Source organism: Staurois parvus, unplaced genomic scaffold, assembly GCF_062004578.1.
Source record: "Staurois parvus isolate SC_StPar_1 unplaced genomic scaffold, SC_StPar_1.0 ptg000287l, whole genome shotgun sequence".
In the NCBI taxonomy this organism is placed as follows: Eukaryota; Metazoa; Chordata; class Amphibia; order Anura; family Ranidae; genus Staurois; species Staurois parvus.
The window spans coordinates 22,405,620-22,426,580 of record NW_028318083.1 but is presented as its reverse complement, the minus strand read 5'-3'; the positions used below and the strand labels follow the sequence as shown (position 1 = coordinate 22,426,580).

At 41.5% G+C, this 20,961-nt stretch overlaps 1 protein-coding gene across 1 annotated transcript in view; it reads right to left on the bottom strand.

Moving 5' to 3' along the window:
• The window catches only part of GFOD1 (Gfo/Idh/MocA-like oxidoreductase domain containing 1), a 130,745-nt gene extending 126,637 nt beyond the window's left edge, over positions 1-4,108 (bottom strand). Inside the window, exon 1 of the mRNA XM_089682304.1 lies at positions 3,424-4,108. Within this exon, the coding sequence (XP_089538430.1) occupies positions 3,424-3,676 (253 nt within the window). The 5' untranslated portion in view covers positions 3,677-4,108. The remainder of the gene's footprint in view (positions 1-3,423) is intronic.
• Positions 4,109-20,961: the final 16,853 nt, after the last annotated feature.

The following is a 20,961-nucleotide window of genomic DNA, read 5'->3' as shown; positions in this document are numbered from 1 at the left end:
TTAGTGTGAACTAGCCCTGACCCTGTCCAAAAAACGCATCGGGTGACAACGTGGAGATGTGAACCTGTCCCATAGGAAATCATGTTAAATGGACTGCTGTGCGTTTCCGCAAAACGCAACGGAAAACACATAGGTGTGAACCTAGACTAAAACACATAAAGGGGAATTTACTAAAACTGGAGCAGACGGAATCTGGAGCAGCTGTGCACGGCAACCAATCAGCTTCTTTCTTTTATTTTCATAGTTTAATTGAACAAGCGGAAGCTAGTAGCTAATTGGTTACTATGAACAGGTGCTCCAGTCTTAGTAAATTTCCCCCCTGTGTATTATAAACAAATGCCCTGCTTTTTATATAAAATACTGTTTTAATCTCTTCTTTCATTATTATTATTATGATCTTGGACTGCTGATCTTCTCCAGCCTTTTTCAGCCACTTCTTGTCTGTATGCACTGGCTCTGGTGTCGATGGCACATCTTTGATCTAGACTGGTTTCCTATGTGTTTGTTCACACCAGCCTGCAGCGTACAGGATGGGGAATAGTGTGTACAAAAGTTGAGCTTTTTTGGACAATTTTAGGCAATTTCTGCCTCTCAGATAAGTAATCACTGACACTAATGATCTTTGTAAGAAGAGCATTCAACCCACTGACCATCACACCAAGTTGTCACTGATAGACTTCCCCAGGGGTGCATGTGACAACGCAATAGGACAATTAGAAGACAGTTGCCACCCCTAACAGGAAGTGCCTAAACTAGAACATTCAAGGCAAGAGCATCAGGAACTGTATTATAAATACTACATATTTTTACAAAAATAAACACAGCTTTTGAAATGACATTAACATAACTAATGCAGGCATGGGTCAAATTCTGAACAAATTTTCTTTAGAAAATCAGAAATTTCGTGTTTTGTAATGCGATGGTGCCACAATTGATTTCGAAATTCAACCAAGCCTTCAATTTCTCCTCATGTTGCTACAGAAAATCATTTTCGTGGCCAAGAATTTTCTTTTCTTTCCAGGTCACAGCTTTATATTTCTTGCACTATTCTTCCATCATTGATTTGAAATTCGTTAGTTTTTCACAAAATTCCCAACATGTCTGATCACTTAAAATCGATGGTCACACGAAAATCGGCTGTTTCTGTGACCCACTAGTGGTGTGAAATTTGAACGACAATTCTTAGATTTTTTTTTTTTAATTATTTCGGAATTCGAGCCATGTATGGCCGGCTTTAGTTTCAATCTACTTTAATATGTATATAACTGCAGACTGGTTAGCATCCCCTTTCTCAACCAGGGTTCATTTAGAGCTTGCTAGGGGTTCCTTAAGTAAGGACCAATTTCTGACTTTCTGAGGAGTGAGCTCTGTTACCAATGATCTTTGTACCTATATGTAACAAGGGTACTCTGCCTACTGACCACCAGAAGAAGAAGCATTCTTCCCACTGATCATCACACTAATGTCCCCCTGTATAGTGATCATTATCAGGGGTTCCCTGAGACTTGAAAGTTATTTAAGGGTTTCTCCATATTGAGAAAGTTGGGAAAGGCAAGGTCAGCATGTAAACTGGTCACAAAAGACCTACGGTATATGTAGAGAGCAGGGAAGCCAGCATTCCTTATCTGACCCCAGATCAGATCCTACATCCTCGATCACACTGCACATCCTTCATTAGATCCTAGATCTCTGCTCAGATACCACATCTCCAATCACAAAGCACATCAAGGATCAGATCCCAGATCTCTGAACAGATACTAAATCTAAGATCAGATCTCTGATAAGCTATCACATCCATGATCATGTACCACATCCTTGATTAGATCCCAGATCTCTGATCAGCCACCACATTTATAATCAGATCCTGGATCTCTGATCAGACACCACATCCATGATCATATACCACATCCTTGATTAGATCCCAGATCTCTGATCAGACACCACATTTATATTCAGATCCTGGATCTCTGATCAGACACCACATCCATGATCATATACCACATCCTTGATTAGATCCCAGATCTCTGATCAGACACCACATTTATAATCAGATCCTGGATCTCTGATCAGACTCCACATCCATGATCATATACCACATCCTTGATTAGATCCCAGATCTCTGATCAGACACCACATTTATAATCAGATCCTGGATCTCTGATCAGACACCACATCCATGATCATATACCACATCCTTGATCAGATCCCAGATCTCTGATCAGATTCATTCATAAGATTCTGGATCTCTGATCAGATATCACATCCTTTATCAGATCCCTGATTTCTGACCAGATACCACATCCATGATCAGATCCTGGAGCTCTGATCAGATAGCACATCCCAGATCACATACCAAATCCATGATTGGATCTCTGATCAGCTATTAAATCCCTGATCATATACAACATCCTTGATCAGAGCCTGAATCTCTGATCAGATACCACATCCCAGATCACATACCAAATCCATGATTGGATCTCTGTTAAGATCCTTGATCTGATCCCCCATCAGATACCACATTCATGATCAGATCCTGGATCTCTGATCAGACACCACATCCCTGATTATATACCACCTCCACGATCAGTTCCCGAATCTCTGATCAGATACCACAGCTATAATCAGATCCTGGATCTTAGATCATATACCACATCCATTAGTTCCCAGATCTCTTATCAGAAACCATATTCCTGTTTACATACCGCATCCATGATCAGATCCTGGATCTCTGGTCACATACCGCATCCCTGATCATATCACTAATCAGATCCCGCATCCCTAACTTGATACAACATTCCCAATCACATACCGCATCCATGATCAGATCTTGTTTCTCTGCTCATATACTGCATCCCTGATTAGATCACTAATCAGATCCTGCATCCCTAACTTGATACCACATTCCCGATCACATAGCGCATCCGTGATCAGATCCTGGATCTCTGGTCACATACCGCATCCCTGATCAGATCACTAATCAGATCCCGCATCCCCAACTTAATACTACATTCCCAATCACATACTGCATCCATGATTAGATCCTGGATCTCTGGTCACATACCGCATCCCTGATCAGATCCCGCATCCCCGACTTAATACTACATTCCCGATCCCATACCGCATCCATGATCAGATCACTAATCAGATCCCGCATCCCCGACTTGATACCATATTCCTGATCACATACTGCATCCATGATCAGATCACTAATCAGATCCCATGTCCCTGACTTGACATCAACTTCCATGATTAGATCCCCAGATCTCTGCTCAGATCTCACAACCCTGATGAGATCCCAGATGGGATCCTGGGAGGAAGCATGTCTAGGAAGCCTCCCCCTCCCTGTCAGTAATACTCCAGTGAGAGCAGGGCAGGACAATCAGACCTGTTGATGGCGGTAAGTGGACCTAACAATGGACTCACCTAGGGTTTTGACAGCGATCTGTTTGGTGAGAGGAGGCGGTAGGTTGATGCACACCAGATCCACATCTTGATGCAACAAGACGTCGTCGATGCGGTTGGTATAGAAGGGGACACTCATTTCCTTGGCCAGCTCTTCAGCTTCCTCCTGGGTCCGACCCCATAGAGCCTTCACCGCGAAGCCCTCATCTTTCAGCAGAGGGATGATGACCCTGGAGGTGAGGCTGGTGCCGAACACCCCGACTCCGGGCAGCATGGTGGTGAGATCAGACGAGGCGGCCCTCCTCCTCCTCCCCCTCCAGCAGGCACAATGACAAGGTGCAGCAGCAGGAAGCGTGCATGCAGAATGACACACTGGAAGGCATGGGCTCTAGCCTCGGATGCCCCTCTCACCTCTCAGGCTGGAGGGGCCAAGCTCTTCCCTCCATGTCCAGCTCATGTCAGGATCTTCCAGGCAGCCTGCTTCCCCCGACTCTTCTGATCAAAGGACAATGCGATCCCAGGAGAGGGCATCAAGAGGCAGCTGGCTGCAGGCAGATCATCATCATAGAGATCAGTCCTGATGGCTTGGCCGCAATGTCCTGCAATCCAGAAGTGTGTAGATCTGGCAGCCTTAGTCTTCTTCTGCCATGATCACAGGCTTTCCCTCTTCATTGCTGTGATACAGAGGAGTGGGTGGAGGCAGCTGCTGTCACCTAGTGTGTGTGTCTTTTCCTGGAACGCCCTCTCCCAACACTCATCCCCTATTGGCTACTGCCAAGGGGAGATTTAACCATTGCTTCCCCCTGGAGGACCACACTTGGCATGTGCTGGATGCAGGATCCAGAACTGGTCCAAGAGGATGCTCATTGCAGGTGCTATGCAGATATTGTGTACACAGACAGGGAGCATCAGCACATCATACTTCTGGGAGCTACCATCACATCCAATGTTCACACATTTACATCACTGAGCATTTCACTTTGCATACAAAGACACCTCTGAAGACAAAGGGTCAGATCACTAAACAGACTTAGGCGTGTCTGTAAACAAATGATAAGGACAGAGTAAACAGAGCTTCCCCCACCCAACTGCTATTTACTGCTAGTAAAGGGAAAATTTACAAAGAACCAGTTACACCTGAAAACAAGAGAGGGATTGACATACGGATACTAATTAGATGTCAGCAAACGTAAAACTGCCTACGATTTTTTTTTTTGCTGTTTTATTCGGTTTCCAATGGTTATGCTGGCCATACACGGTTAGAAAATCGTTTGAAAAAGCGCTCAATCCACTTGATCATTTGACTTTGGAAACGTTAGTGGGCTAATTTCAATGATCGAAATGCAAAAAAATGAACCGTCATGTCGGATTTTTTAGCCTAATTGATATATTTTCAAACAATAGTGGAATCAATTGAAAACAGTTAAAAAAATCAACAGCACATGTTCTGATTTTAATCAGTTTCCAATGGTTATGCTGGACATACATCGTAAGAAAATCGTTAGAAAAAGCATTCAATCCGATTGATCATTTGACTTTGGAAACGTTAGTGGGCTAATTTCAATGATCAAAATGGAAAAAAATAAACCGTCATGTCGGATTATTTTAGCCTAATTCAGGGCTTGAAAAAGCCGCTCGTCCGCTCGCCAAATGCGAGGAGAAATTCTTGTGTGGCGAGCGGTGAGCACAGGTGATGGATGGAGCGGCTGCACCTGTGCTCCAAGCCTCATTGTGAAGCCGAGTTCCGGTTTCCAACTTCCGGTTTCCGGCTTCTTTGGCACCGCCATTACACTGGCAGCGACACTGAGGGGACAGGTGCAGGAGAGGTCCGCTCTCCTCCGCTGAGAGGAGACACCCTCTTCACCGCCTCAGGGAACTCGAGGAGAGGTCCGCTCTCCCCCGCCTCGGGGGACACGAGGAGAGGCCTGCTCTCCCCCGCCTCGGGGGATCACTGTAGAGAAACCACTGCACTGCACTCACACAGAGCTCAGTGGCCTTAGTATACTGCAGTATACCTCTGAGCCAGGGGCGGACTGACAACTCATGGGGCCCCCGGGCAATAGGGGATCATGGGGCCCCTGTGTCCTTGCCCAAACTCAAAAAAGCCTATGAAAAAGGTACCAGGGGCATCTCATGGGGCCCCCTACTGACCCCAGGCCCTCGGGCAGTGCCCGCATTTCCAAATGGTCAGTCCGCCCCTGCTCTGAGCATAGAGCTACAAAATAAACTGTAAGACACTTGTTTTTACTGTTCCAAAACGCATTGATTTTCTTTGTATAATTTTCTGCTAAAATACAACTGGACTTTAATAAATGAATAATAAAAATATAAAAGTATTATACAAAAATCAGTTTAAGGAAAAACTGCAATAATAACTGAAAATATGTGCTCACTAACAAAAATCATATCGTCATATTAAAAAGTCTCTTTTTAAAGACGCAGGAGATAAACAAAAAAAATACAAAATGTTCACTACAGGTTTAAAGCTGTAAACCTTGATATTTTGATGGCACCCTATTGCTATTAAGTTATTGCTGTTATGTTTAAATTGAGATAATAAAGCTGTGTTATAATTGCAGTTTTTTATATTGTGGACTCTTTATTCTAAAGAAAAATGTAATTTCATAAGCTTTAAGGGGGCGTAGTTGGGGGCAGGGCTGGGGCATAGTTGGGGGCAGGGCTGGGGCGGGGTTGGGGGACGGAACAGGACAGGGGTGGGGTTGGAGGCAGACCTGGGCAAGGTTGAGTGGGGCAACTGGTGGAGAGTAAGGTTTGTGCCTGGCTAGTAGGTCTAGACTCGAAATTTTAAGCCCTGGCCTAACTGATATATTTTCTAAATAATAGTGGAATCAATTGAAAACAGTTAAAAAAATCGACAACACGTGTTCTGATTTTATTCGGTTTCCAATGGTTATGCTGGCCATACACGGTTAGAAAATCGTTCGAAAAAGCACTCAATCCGCTTGATCATTTGACTTTGGAAACGTTAGTGGGCTAATTTCAATTATTGAAATGGAAAAAAAATGAACCGTCATGTCGGACTGTTTAACCTAATTGATATATTTTCTAAACAGTAGTGGAATCAATTGAAAACAGTTAAAAAAATCGGCAGCAAGTGCACATGTTAAGAATGTAACCCTGTAAGTGTAATCAATCTATGTAAAATGGACCGTTTAAGTTATTATCTATCCATAATATGTCAAAAATTGGGGAACAAATATTGATACAATGATGGCGTTATCACATGCAAAGATCTTTATACACTCACTGGCAACTTTATTAGGTACACCTTGCTAGTACCGGGTTGGACCCCTTTTGTCTTCAGAGCTGCCCTAATTCTTCTTGGCATAGATGCAACAAGGTATTGGAAACATTCCTCAGAGATTTTGGCCCATATTGACATGAGTTACTGTTGGCTTTCTATCATCTTGAACCAGTCTGTCCATTCTCTTGTGATCTCTGACATCAACAAGGCATTTTCATCCACACAACTGCTGCTCACTGGATATTTTCTCTTTTTCAGACTATTCTCTGTAAACCTTAGAGATGGTTGTGCGTGAAAATCTTAGTAGATCAGCAGTTTTTTAAATACTCAGACCAGCTCATCTGGCACCAACAACAATGCCATGTTCAAAGTCACTTAAATCCCCTTTTTCCCCCATTCTTCAGTAAGTCATCTTTACCATGTCTAGATGCCTAAATGCATTTAGCTCCTGCCATGTGATTGGCAGAAATTTGTGTTACCAAGCAATTGAAGAGGTGTACCTAATAAAGTGGCCGGTAAGTGTAAATCCAATCATTTTTTTTTATCAAACCGTGTATGGCCAGTATAAGATCAGATTTTCTCCGCCTTTTTACCCCAGAGGAAATTATTTTCAGTTCTCAGGGAACCCCTGCAAAAATTAAATCTCTGGGGGTCATTCAGTAGGAAAAAGGAGCCTTACATTGGTGGCTTGTGGGATTGATGTCCCCTTGCAGTAGTGATCAGAACTGACAATCTTATAGACCAGTAAAAAGATAACTTTCAGTACCCAATATAAAGAAAAGCCTGCTTTGTTTTTATTTTCTCGCAGCGACAGTGATCATTCCCAGACACAGGAAGTCAACAACTCCTTGTTGAGGAAGGAATGGATAGATAGACTTCATTCCCTGATGCACATGGAGGAACTCATGGTGCAATCATATTATAGATCTCTGTTACTTGGCTCCTATTGTCTTCCGAGATACACTATATTGCCAAAAGTATTGGGACGCCTGCCTTTACACGCACATGAACTTTAATGACATCCCAGTCTTATTCCGTAGGGTTCAATATTGAGTTGGCCCCGCCCTTTGCAGCTATAACAGCTTCAACTCTTCTGGGAAGGCTGTCCACAAGGTTTAGGAGTGTGTCTATGGAAATGTTTGACCATTCTTCCAGAAGCGCATTTGTGAGGTCAGGAACTGATGTCAGAGGAGAAGGCCTGGCTTGCAGTCTCCACTCTAATTCATCCCAAAGGTGTTCTATTGGGTTGAGGTCAGGACTCTGTGCAGGCCAGTCAAGTTCCTCCATCCAAAACTCGCTCATCCATGTCTTTATCGACCTTGCTTTGTGCACTGGTGCGCAGTCATGTTGGAACTGGAAGGGGCCATCCCCAAACTGTTCCCACAAAGTTGGGAGCATGAAATTGTCTAAAATGTCTTGGTATGCTGACGCCTTAAGAGTTCCCTTCACTGGAACTAAGGGGCCAAGCCCAACCCCTGAAAAACAACCCCACATCATATTCCCCCCTCCACCAAACTTTACACTTGGCACAATGCAGTCAGGCAAGTACTGTTCTCCTGGCAACCACCAAACCCAGACACATCCATGGGAGTGGCAGACAGAAAAGCGTGATTGGTAACTCCAGAGAACACATCTTCACAAATCTAGCGTTCAGTGCACCACTGCATCTGCCACTTTGCATTGCACTTGGTGATGTAAGGCTTGGATGCAGCTGCTCGGCCATGGAAACCCACTCCATGAAGCTCTCTACACATTGTTGTGCTGATTTGAAAGCCACATGATGTGTGAAGGTCTTTAGCTATTGACTCTGCAGACAGTTGGGTGACTTCTACGCACTGTACACTTCAGCATGTGCTGACCCTGCTCTGCCATTTTACTTGGCCTATGTGAAGTTGCTGTTGGTCCCAGTTGCCTCCACTTTGTTATAATCCCACTAACAGTTGACTGTGGAGTATTTAGTAGCAAGGAAATTTCACGGATGGATTTATTGCACAGGTGGCAACCTATCACGGTACCAAGCTTGAATTCACTGAGCTCCTGAGAGCAACCTATTCTTTCACAAATGTTTGTAGAAGCAGTCTGCATGCCTAGGTGCTTGATTTTATACACCTATGGCCATGGAGGTGATTGGAACACCTGAATCCAATGATTTGGAGGGGTGTCCCAATACTTTTGGCAATATAGTGTATAATGCATCTCCAAGCTCAATTGACGCCCTGAGGATTTCTCCCTTGTTTTCTGTTCTCTTAATATGCACCTCTTATAGCACCACCAGCACCTCTCCCTATTTCCCCCTCTCTTGTCTCTCACCATTTTTTCCTTTTCTCTTATCCCTTTTCTCCTGCTGTATTTTCTCTTCTTTCTTTCATTTTTATTTTCAGTGCTAGAATAAACTTTGTGGAGACTGTACTGTATATTACACTTGTATAGGTTGCATCAACATTTTTTACAAACTGACAGCTTTTAAGAGACGACCTGTAATGTGAACTTGCTGTGTATGGTTTATATACTTTAAGTTGTTATTGGATACATTACATTAATACAGTATTTTATACTCTATGGAGTCTTTAATGTAAAGTTTTCATTTCTTTGAGTTGATTTCTGTTTTCTATCTTTGGTTAAGGAAGCTTCATTGTTATTTTCTTTCAAGATCAAATCAATATTATTTTCACCTGTTGCCGCAGGGCCCTTAAACAGCATAGGGCCCATAGGCCAGTGCCTACTCTGTCTATCTGGTAGTCCAACAATGGTTTTTCTAGTGGTCTGTCTCATTCCCTATGAGTTGTTTCTTTGTTTGACCCTCATCAGTACCACTTGTAATCTTTACTCTCACATTATAGAAGTTACATTGTAGAAGGTCTCAATTGTCCTTCAGGATTGTTTGGGTTCTTACCTTGACTTAGCCTAATATCCTCAGCTTTTGCATTATGCTTACTCTATAAAAGCTCTGTAATCAATCCCCCCTGAACTGAATCTGGGCGCTTATTTCTTTTGTGACATCTCCTGTGTTTAACTAATGTCTTTTGTTTGTAACTTTCTCTTATAACACTCAATAAAAATTCTAATATTTAAAAAAAGATAATTGGTGTCATGTAGCTGGCTCTGACAAATGGCATTGACCCCAGCATTATACAGGCACTGTCAGATGGGAGGATAATCAACAACAATTTAAGGAACCCCTTGCAACTTCTGAAGGAACCCTGGTTGAGAATGGTTATGTTAGATTTTTCTGTATAGCACAGGCCTACATAGCAAATACAAGAGGAAAGACCATTCCTAAGTATTACAAAATTGTATGAGTCGAGGCTCATTCCTACAAGTATTTTCAGCTGTTCTCAAGGTAGGTTGAGATCGGTGTGATAGCATTCTCCGATTACATAATGTATAATTTTGAAGAAGTCAAGTACCTTGGACATTATTATAGTATATAGACCTTAATATGGTATTGAGTTTAGACAGCTGGGTTCCCCAGAGAAATCTTCTGTCTCCAAGAAGATGTGTTTGTAACCTGTAATAGGCTGCAAAAATCCCACAGGTTCCCAGGTGGCCTTGGCAACTACTGAAAATACCCATGAGTAGCATTTCATCTGCAGAAAAACATATTTAAGAGGAAGTGAGATTTCAATGCTTATTTCAATGGTACAAATGCAAGAAAATCAAACAAGCTCACTGGTGGGGAAGCCCTTAAACACACAGGCCTACCTCAATGGGTATCCAGAAGAAACTCAAAAACACTCAAATGGGCACAAAACCACAAAGTGAACATGATTTTAATTGTTGGTCAGATCTACTTATCTAAAAAGTGTATTTTTTCAAATCCCAACCAAATGATGCCCCTCTTCCCCCAGACCACCACCAAGATGCTATTACCAAGATTTTTTTTGTCACATTTTGCTAGCATGAATAATTTTTTTTTTCTTTTACAAATGGACAAGAAAGCCAACAAGAACCCACTATATTGCACATATGTTCACCAGCATTGGGTCAGGAAGTGGTAGTGGTTCAAATAAATGAGAACACAGGAAATGGACTGTTGTGCCTCTATTGTACTGAAACATGTTGAATTCAGCCGATAGGTGGTGGTGGACATTTAAGTGAACAGGAGCATTTGAAATCCTGGGGCCCTTTACAGATAAAAGTTGCCCTTGCCTGTAATGTGTTCCAGAATACCAGTGGGCAGATGATTACCAGGGTATGTTCAGGGAATGTAAGCACTCTGGTCAGGTTCTAGGGCTGTGCACAATAGCCAGAGTATATTAAATATTTGCTTTTGGGTTAAATACCACATAATGAGAGTTTGATAGAGACTGACGAGAGGCAGTGTAGTTTTGCATCAACAAAAACAGGGACAACCAGAGCGAACTACTGTCCAATTCTAAAGGGGTCTAGTTGAAAAAATAGCACTGCTTAAAGAGTAGCTCCACTTTTGTTGAGAAACAAACATTCCCCTCTGGGTGATCTATATACATTGCAGGGATTTTACCAACTTTGTTGCAGATTCTTACCTTTTGTAATTCTAAAGAAAGAGCTGTTTGTTTATCTGTGTCCATGTGCAGAGCGAATGTGAATGTGAATGGGAGTGTTTTTTTAATTATCAGTCAGCTGCTGCACTTTCAGGGCTCTAATGAGAAAAATCACATGGTCTGCATCCTTTTAAGTGTGATTGGGAGTATCTCACCAAGAATTACATTTTTGTTGCAGGGGATGTCTGAAATCTGACTTATATCTTAGTGCAGACTTCTGGGAAAATCAGTGAGCCAATCACACAGTCAGGAAATGATGTTTCTGGGGGACTTTCTGTACATATTCTGTGTATAGAACACCTCCAGGTAGCCATATTACATAGCACTTTACAGATGACTATAGAGCTGCAGATTGAAAAGGAAAGGTCATTTTAATAACATTCAATGACAGTATGACTTGTGTCGCAATTTTATATACTATCTTTTTTCATTTGCCATTTTTTTCCCCATGAAAGTGGAGTTACCCTTTAAGCTTCCTGAATAATATTTTTTCTCTTCAAACTGAAATGATTTAGTTTGCTGATGTATGTAAGCCAAGCTAATTGTAAAAAGGAAAAAACAATTTCACCGGTATATTCTGCCAGTGTACGCTATCACAAGTGAAAATTGTAGTGTTCCAAAACACCGCATACAGGTTTAAGGCATTCCCCAACCAGACTTGTCATTTATAGGATTTGCATATTTTCAGTGTTGCCCTTGAAGCTGCATGAAGAAAATCCCTTTCCACTGTGCCTGTTTGTTTTTATTTATTTATTAATTTGTTTCCGGTGCTTATATAGCGCCGCCAATTTACGCAGCGCTTTTACATATATATATTGTACATTCACATCAGTCCCTAACCCTCAAGGGGCGTACAATCTAAGGTCCCTAACTCACATTCATACGTACACATACTAGGACAATTTAGACAGGATCCAATTAACCTATCAGCATGTCTTTGGAGTGTGGGAGGAAACCGGAGTACCTGGAGGAAACCCACGCAGGCACAGGGAGAACATGCAAACTTCAATTTTTAACAACAGACTGCCTATTAGCCCTAAAAATGGCAAGAATTTACTAACAGGATTTGCCCCCATAGACTTTTTTTTTAAATATACCATTTACTGCTTTTTAAATATGTAATACAATATAATTGCAATAAAGAATAAAAAGATATTCTTATAAAACATAGAGGAATACAGTCTTATGTCCTTACGTATGTGTCAATGGTATACACCACAATTACAGCAATGACAGGACATCTAGATACATTCAAATATAAAATGCACATGAAGAGAAAACATTGAAAATTATCGTCTCCTGAGAACCATGTTGGGGTTAGATTGTGGCAGGGGAATGGGACCAAAGGCTCCAGACCTTGTCAAAACTCTTAGTAGTATGGGTGAGTTCGTAAAGGAGGAGAACAGAATGAATTACCTTTTTACACACTGATAAAGTTGAAGGAAGGGTCGCTTCCAGGTGATTGAAATTATTTTGTTGGCATAAAAGTTCAGCTCCCTTAATCATTTTTTGGTGTGAGAATTAGATCCGGGTCATACCGGTGCCACTTGTCATGCAAATTCAAATTGCATGACAAATCGCACCCTTTTCTTCGCAACTGAAGCAGTCATTGTCGGAGTCACACCGATTTTGGAAGTAGTACATGCACTATTTTATGCAAGTTCAGGTACAACTTGCATAGACACCTGTGCATGTAGTCGCACAGATGTCTTGCAAGTCGCACCTGAAGTCACACTGACATCCGACGTTGAAGTCGCATGATTACAAAGTCGGATTCGGTGTGACCGAAGACTACATGGGAAGATCCTCCACTAGCTCCTCCACTAAGATGCATGCCTTGGGACATTTTAAATTAGGTAGGCCAAAGACAGTTTCAACAAATCTGCATGCCTGCATCCAGAATAATTGTATTTTGGTGAAAGACCATATATCATGAAGAAAATCTGCAGAAACAGAGCCAAGAATGCCTAATTTTTTAATTATACAACTGCATGGGTACGTAGTATGTCTAATGGTAGAACTTGAGTTGGATGAGTTTATCTTTGGAGGAGATAATTGAAGACATATAGGTTTACTCAACATCTTCCCATTCTTCTGTCAACATTTGTGGTATAATATGTCATTTGAGGACTAAGAGATGTTTTGGTAGTGAGCAGTTCCTCCTTAGACTTTAATGAGATTGGCTGTAAATTTGGGTTCAAAACATTCTAAACAGGGTTCACCAAATTCTCAGTGAATCAAATCCTGGCAAATATTACATTGGAGTGTGAAGCATCAGTTGTTTTTAATGGCTGAGGCAGTTGGGCAGACATTTTATGAGGACATTTCACCACTGGAGTCTTATAGATTCAAAGTAAACAGGGCAATAATTATGTGTGATTCAGCAACAAAACAGCTAAAAGGGTCCTTTTGCCTCTTTAATCTCCACTTCATGGCAATTGATTGATATCAATTTCATGGAGGTTCCCAAACTGTATATGCACATTATTGTTCCCCAAACATATTTGCCAGATGTTATTGCCCACTGTACAAATCACAGTACTAGGCTAATTTTGCTTTGAGGCTGTAAAGCCCTGATGCCCAACCTGTGGTCCAAGGGCCACATGCGTTTGTTGCCCTCAGACCTCAGTGATCTATAGTGGGAACCAGAGCCTCTGTTAAGAGGGTACAGGAAGCCCTCTTGTACCGGGCCCCATAGGGGCAGCAGAGGGGCCTGGCAGGGAGACTGTACATGAGGGTTGGTGCTATCCCCTTTAATAGAAGATCATCCCGTGTTGTAATACACTTCCTTCTAGCCTGCCCAAATAGTACACTAGCAGGCTATGACACTTGAGTGATGTCAGGAGGGAGGGACTTATGAGGGAACTTGAGATACCCTTTGCTTCTTCCTCAGCCAATAATACCTGTCCATCACATTTATTAAATCTTCATCCGTAGTCTTCCTGTTTTGGTGCATGCAAAAGATGGAGCAGCACTGAATGGAGTTTCTGAGCAACCTGCAATGATTGAAGTGAGGAAGAGTTTTGCCCCATTAGTAATAAAGGCAAACTGGGGAGCTGCTAGATGTGCCTGTTATTGTGCAGCCTATGCTCTCCATCAATGATTTTGCCCCCTTTAATAGTAATTGTCAATTACTAATACAGGCGTACTTCGGTTTACAAACGACTCGGTTAACGTAATTTTCGGTTTACGAATGAAAATCCATTGAAAATAATGCCTCAGTTTACGAATTTTTGTTTGCAATACAAATGTCTTAATTGGTTTTCAATGCATTTATGAATTGTTTTTTAGTCATGTCCCTGTACAGTACTATGCCTTTAAAGTTCACTTCATAAAGAGTTTTGAACAGATAAGACTTTTTTTTACTTTTTTCTGGTCTCCAGAATGGATTAATTGGTTTCCAATGCATTTACGATTTTTTTTAATCATGTCCCTTTATGCCTTTAAAGTGCACTTTATAAAGAGTTTTGAACAGATAAAAGACTTTTTTTTACTTTTTCTGACCTCCGGAATGGATTAATTAGTTTTCAATGCATTCCTATGGGAAACCGCATTTCAAGTTTAGGAATTTTTCGGCATACGCCTGTTTATTACAATAGTCTGAAAATAGTTCTGAAAAGTCCACATAGTACACTAGCAGGCCAGGACTCCCGAGTGAGGTCAGGAGGGAGGGAGTAATGAGGGATAAGCCGCGATGGACTGTTCTGGAGAGAGCATCTAAGCAGCTGCTGTGAGGCGCCCAAGAGATGATCCTCAAACCTCCTGAATAACTTTTTTTTGACAATTGGCATGAGCCTCAACCGCTAGCCATGTGTTTGGCTCATGTTTGTGGTGTGGCTCCACTGATCTGAATGGACAAATTTGGCACAGCCGTGACACAAACCATTGCAACCATGGCATGTGAGCAGCCTCCAGTAGCTGTATTTTAGACTTTCCCTAGATTCTCACCTAAGAGTTTTCTGCAGTGTTTTGCAGAAATGCAAACTTTTGTGTTTAACACCTTCCCGCCCGGCCTATAGCAGATTGACGGCCAGGCGGGCCACTCGCCGTTGTGACTGGGTGTCATATGACGTCCTGTTAAAATGCGCCACTCACGCGGCTGTGCGGTGGTGCGATCTGTCACCGGCTGTGTCCACGGGACACAGTCGATGAGATATCACTACATAGGCCTGTTGCCAGTGTCATGTGACCACTGTGACCAGTCACAGCAGATCACATGTCAATTGTATACAATGGATAGCTTCTTGTCATGCCATCCATTGTATACAATCAGGGGCGGACTGACAACTCATGGGGCCCCCGGGTAATAGGGGATCATGGGGCCCCTGTGTCCTTGCCCAAACTCAAAAAAGCCTATTAAAAAGGTACCAGGGGCATCTCATGGGGCCCCCTACTGACCCCGGGCCCTCGGGCATTGCCCGAGTTTCCAAATGGTCAGTCCGCCCCTGTATACAATTATGTTGTTAACTGTGACTGGTTAAGGCAGTCACATGATACAAACAGGGCCAATCACAGTCCATCTGTATCATGTGATCAGCTTTGCCCAATCACAGCTAATCATAACAAATGATTGAATAAATCAGTTTCATTCAGTAACAATGATTGCAAATATCAATGAAATACATTGGTATTAGCAATCATAATGTGTTAAAGAAAAAAAAAAATCCTGATCTCTTGCCCAGAGTAGTTCAATGTTACTATGGTAACATTGTATTGTTTTGGTCACAGTGTGCTGAAAAAAAAAATTTTATAAAAAAAGAAAAAAATAGAAACATTTGAAAAAAAAAATACAAATTCAATTATTATTATTATTTTCACCAAAGAAATGCAGCATAATACATTTTGACCTTGAATTTATGAAGAAATGTTATTTATTTGCAAAATTGTTTAACAGAAATGAAGAAAAGTGTTTTTTTTTGTTTTATTTAGCAAAAAATAAAAAAAACCCTCAGTGGTGATTAAATACCACCAAAATAAAGCCCTATTTGTGTGAAAAAAATGATAAAAATTTAATATGGGTACAGTGTTGCATGACCGCACATTTGTCATTCAAAGTGAGAGAGTGCTGAAAGCTGAAAATTGGCCTGGGCAGAAAGGGGGTATAAGTGCCCGGTATTGAAGTAGTTAAAAAAGTCCCTGACCCTTAACAAAAAACACACTGGGTAAAAATGCAGAGATGTGAACCTGTCCCGTAGGAAATCATGTTAAATGGTCTGTAGTGCCTTTTCTGCAACACGCTGCGGAACATGCTTAGGGTACCTAGGGTAGGCTGCAGAACCTAGGGTAATAGGGAATAGGGATGGCAATAGAAACTGATGAACTGGTGTTCTAAGCCCTCTCCACTCTATCCAAAACTATAACACAAAATGTATACTTTAAATAAAGGAACCACTTTTTATCTTCTATTCCAGCTTACTCATCAGTGACTTTAAAGGTAAACTATAAGCAGCTATATAAAATATAGCACTGTTGTTTAATGCAATTATCCATCTATCAAAAGGAATTCAGTGCTTTTTAAATGCAACTAATATAAGTAACTTAGTCTATACTGATATCAGCCTTTTGTAACCCCTTGTAGATTAGAACATGTGCCTGACGAGTAACATGCTGAACGAAGGAGTGAGAAGAGAGATAACCTCATCAGTGTACTGCTACTCATTTGGGGAGGTGAATGATGACCAAGTTATAACACTTAACTGCAGTAAATGAAAATAAGGTCACCAACCTAGCTGTGCTGTCTAGCAGAACTGTTGGAGAAAATTACACATCATCTGGCAAGTAAAGCAAGTCCCATGAATGTATTTCAAAAGTATATTTAGCTGTTTGCCTGGAGTTCAGCAGCAAAGTAATGTACAATTTCAATGCTGTTTTACTCTTCCTTATAACAAGGTAATCTTGCTCCATGTATCGTACTTGACAGATTTGCTTTACCTGTTCTGGAAAGCAGGGATCCTGCCTGAACAAAGGTGCCAGTGTTATAGCCAATAAATAGTTAAAACCCTGCAAACCCAGTTTATTGTAAATACTGTACAATGCTTACTACACATTTAAAGAAAGAAGTAGTTAAAATTCAAATTATTTTATAGAGTGATTCTTAAAGTATGTTAATCACTAAACCGTGCCAATTGATGCTTTTAAATATTCAATATTATATCTAATCAGCTGCCACTTTAAATTACTACGTAAAATGTATTCCAAAAAATACCACTCCTAATATTAGTGATAATTAGCGGCGCATTATATATATTTGTCACACTAATTCCTTTTGATGGTCTCTATGTGCAAACTCATTTACACAAATATTAAGGGACATAAATTATACGTGACAAAAAAGAAACAAATTATATATGTTATAATAGTGCCCACAAAACACCGTAAAATATAAGTCCAGTGTAATCAATAATGAATTAATTGATTACACTGGACTTATATTTTACGGTGTTTTGTGGGCACTATTGTAACATATATAATTTGTTTATTTTTTGTCACATATAATTTTATGTCACATATAATTTATGTCCCTTAATATTTGTGTAAATGAGTTTGCACATAGAGACCATCAAAAGGAATTAGTGTGACACATATATATAATGCACCGCTAATTATCACTAATATTAGGAGTGGTATTTTTTGGAATAAGTTAAAATTCTAAGTACTCAGATTTATGCATAGCTTAACTTTATTCATCATTATACAGAATACACCATCAGAATTGGCAGAAAGAAGCTCTATAAATTGCTTCTCTTTACTTTGCAGTATCAAATGGGAGATATGTGGAGGACCATAAAATGCAGCATGCTAGATGATATCAACTTCAGCTATAGGCTGAGGATAAGAGAAGGGGCGCATAACACACATTCTTTACAATTATATTAACTGCCTGGATTTTTTAATTGAAAGCACCTTAAATAAAAATATATCCACAAATACATTTTCCAACTTGCAGATATGCTTTAGATTAAAAACAATGGCGGTAAGGTAACTGTTAAGAAATAGAAAAAGGAGTTCATTTTAGTTCACTAAAAGCAGAAGGGAAACAAATGGATTTGTATATCTGGATAAGGTTGGCCTCTAGTGGCAGAATAAAGTAACTTTCTCTGGAAAGGTAATTATAATTAAATAAAATTATTCCTAACTGTAAAGCACACTCTAATACTCACCCTCCCTACCAAAGTTAAGTACACTGCTCAAAAAAATTAAAGGAACACTTTGAAAACACATCAGATCTCAATGGGGAAAAATATCATGCTGGATATCTATACTGATATGGACTGGGCAATGTGTTAAGAATGTAAGGATGCCCCATCGTTTGATGGAAATGAAAATTATCAACCTACAGAGGACTGAATCAAAGACACTCCGAAAATCAGTGAAAAAATGATGCAGCAGGCTAGTCCATTTCGCTTAAATTTAATTGCAGCAACTCAAAATGGTACTCAGTAGTTTGTATGGCCCCCCCATTTGCTTGTATGCATGCCTGACAACATCAGAGCATACTCCTAATGACACAATGGATGGTGTCCTGGGGTATTTCCTCCCAGATCTGGACCAGGGCATCACTGAGCTCCTGGACAGTCTGAGGTGCAACCTGGCGGCGTTGGATGGACCAAAACATGATATCCCAGAGGTGTTCTATTGGATTTAGGTCAGGCGAGGTTGGGGGCCATTCATTGGTATCAATTCCTTCATCCTCCAAGAACTGCCTGTTTACTCTCGCTACATGAGGCCGGGCATTGTCAAGCACCAGAAGGAACCACTGCACCAGCGCACAGTCTGAGAATGGGTGAAAGGATTTCATCCCGATACCTAATGGCAGTCAGGGTGCCATTGTCTAGCTTGAAGAGCTGTGCGTCCCTCCATGGAGATGCCTCCCCAGACCATCACTGACCCATCACCAAAACGGTCATGCTGAACGATTTTACAGACAGCATAACGTTCTCCACAGCTTCTCCAGACCCTTTCATGTCTGTCACATGTGTTCAGGGTGAACCTGCTCTCATCTGTGAAAAATACAGGGTGCCAGTGGCGGACCTGCCAATTCTGGTGTTTAATGGCAAATGCCAAGCAAGCTCTATGGTGCCAGGCAGTGAGCACAGAGCCCACTAGAGGACGTCGGGCCCTCAGGCCACCCTCATGAAGTCTGCTTCTGATTGTTTAGTCAGAGACATTCGCACCAGTTGGCTGCTGGAGGTCATTTTGTAGGGCTCTGGCAGTGCTCATCCTGTTACCGGTCCTGCTGATGAGTTAAGGACCTTCTACGGCCCTGTCCAGCTCTCTTAGAGTAACTGCCTGACTCCTGGAATCTCCTCCATGCTCTTGAGATTGTGCTGGGAGACACAGCAAACCTTCTGGCAATGGCACGTAGTGATTTGCCATACTGGAGGAGTTGGACAGCCTGTGCAACCTCTGTAAGGTCCAGGTATTGCCTTATGCTACCAGTAGTAACACTGACCCTAGCCAAATGCAAAACTAGTGAAAAACAGTCAGAAAAGATGATTAGGGAAAAAAATGTCAGTGGCCTCCACCTGTAAAACCATTCCTGTTTTGGGGGTCGTCATGAGATCCAAGGAGGCGGTGCACTGCTGGAGGATGCGGGGATGGCCGGCTGCATCTTTTATTCTAGAGGTGAAGGTTGGTGCATGAATTGGGTGGTCATGACGAGGGGGGGTGGCGAGGTGGGGGACGTGTGTTGGTCAGCGGTGGCAGTGGGGGGATGGGGGAGGGATTGCTATGATGAAATGTGGTGGCAGAGGGTGGTGGTGGTGCTAGTGGGGGGCGCCCAATTTTAGTTTTGCGTAGGGCAGCACATTAACTAAATACATGACTAGTATAAACACCTTTCCAATAGCAATGTAGTTTTGGGCAACTCCATAACATGTGAATTAGATTGGCTGGGCCTCCATTGCATTTGGGACAAAGAGGAATATCTCAGTGGTGCCACATAAATAATTTATCGGGAATATGACAAGTCCTATGCAGAAGGAATTGTTGAGTTAGTTTGTGGGTGGGGGATAAGGAGACTAAGGGCTACCTCCCACTGGCCATCAGATATAGGACCCAAATCCTTCGTCCACTGAGCCCTGGTTGGTAAGAATATGGAGTCCTGAAAATTGTCTTAGTTATACTTTAAAACCTTGTATGAAATTTCAAAGTTTTCTTATGTTGCAGCCAATATACTCCCATTAGAATATAATTCAATGAAAGCTATAAAAAATAAAATCATTTGAGGAAAACTGTAAAAATATGTTTACCATACACCCCCAGCTTCTGGACGGTTTCGGCAGATGCTGGTGACATTACTGGCCCTCAGCACTTAGTTCCTGAAACTACTCAAGATCCTTTTATTCAGGGAAAATACTCTGGCACTTTAAAGGGATTTAGGGTCCTTTGCGTTCCCTGGTTCCCTCAAGAAACCCTCATCTAAGCAAGCGCTCTGAAAGTCACGGTGTGAGGAAAGTATTTTTATTACTTTTTTTTTCCGCTGAAGTATACCCAAAGGCAAAACGTATTCTGTTATTTTGGATAGAGTAGAGAGGGATTAGATCACCTGTCAGGTTTTTATTGCTACGTCTTTCTCTTTGTTGGGGAGATTCACCCTCTCTATTTGTCCTGTTTGCATTATCAGGGAAAGCAAAAGAAAATCCCAAATTTAAGGTTGTGCCAAGAGCAGTAATAGAGGGGACAACTTTCAATGGGGATGCTAGTTTTGGTGACCTAGGGGGCCCCAGGAGATTCCCCTAATTTGAAGGGGTTTCCTCTCACTTCACTTTG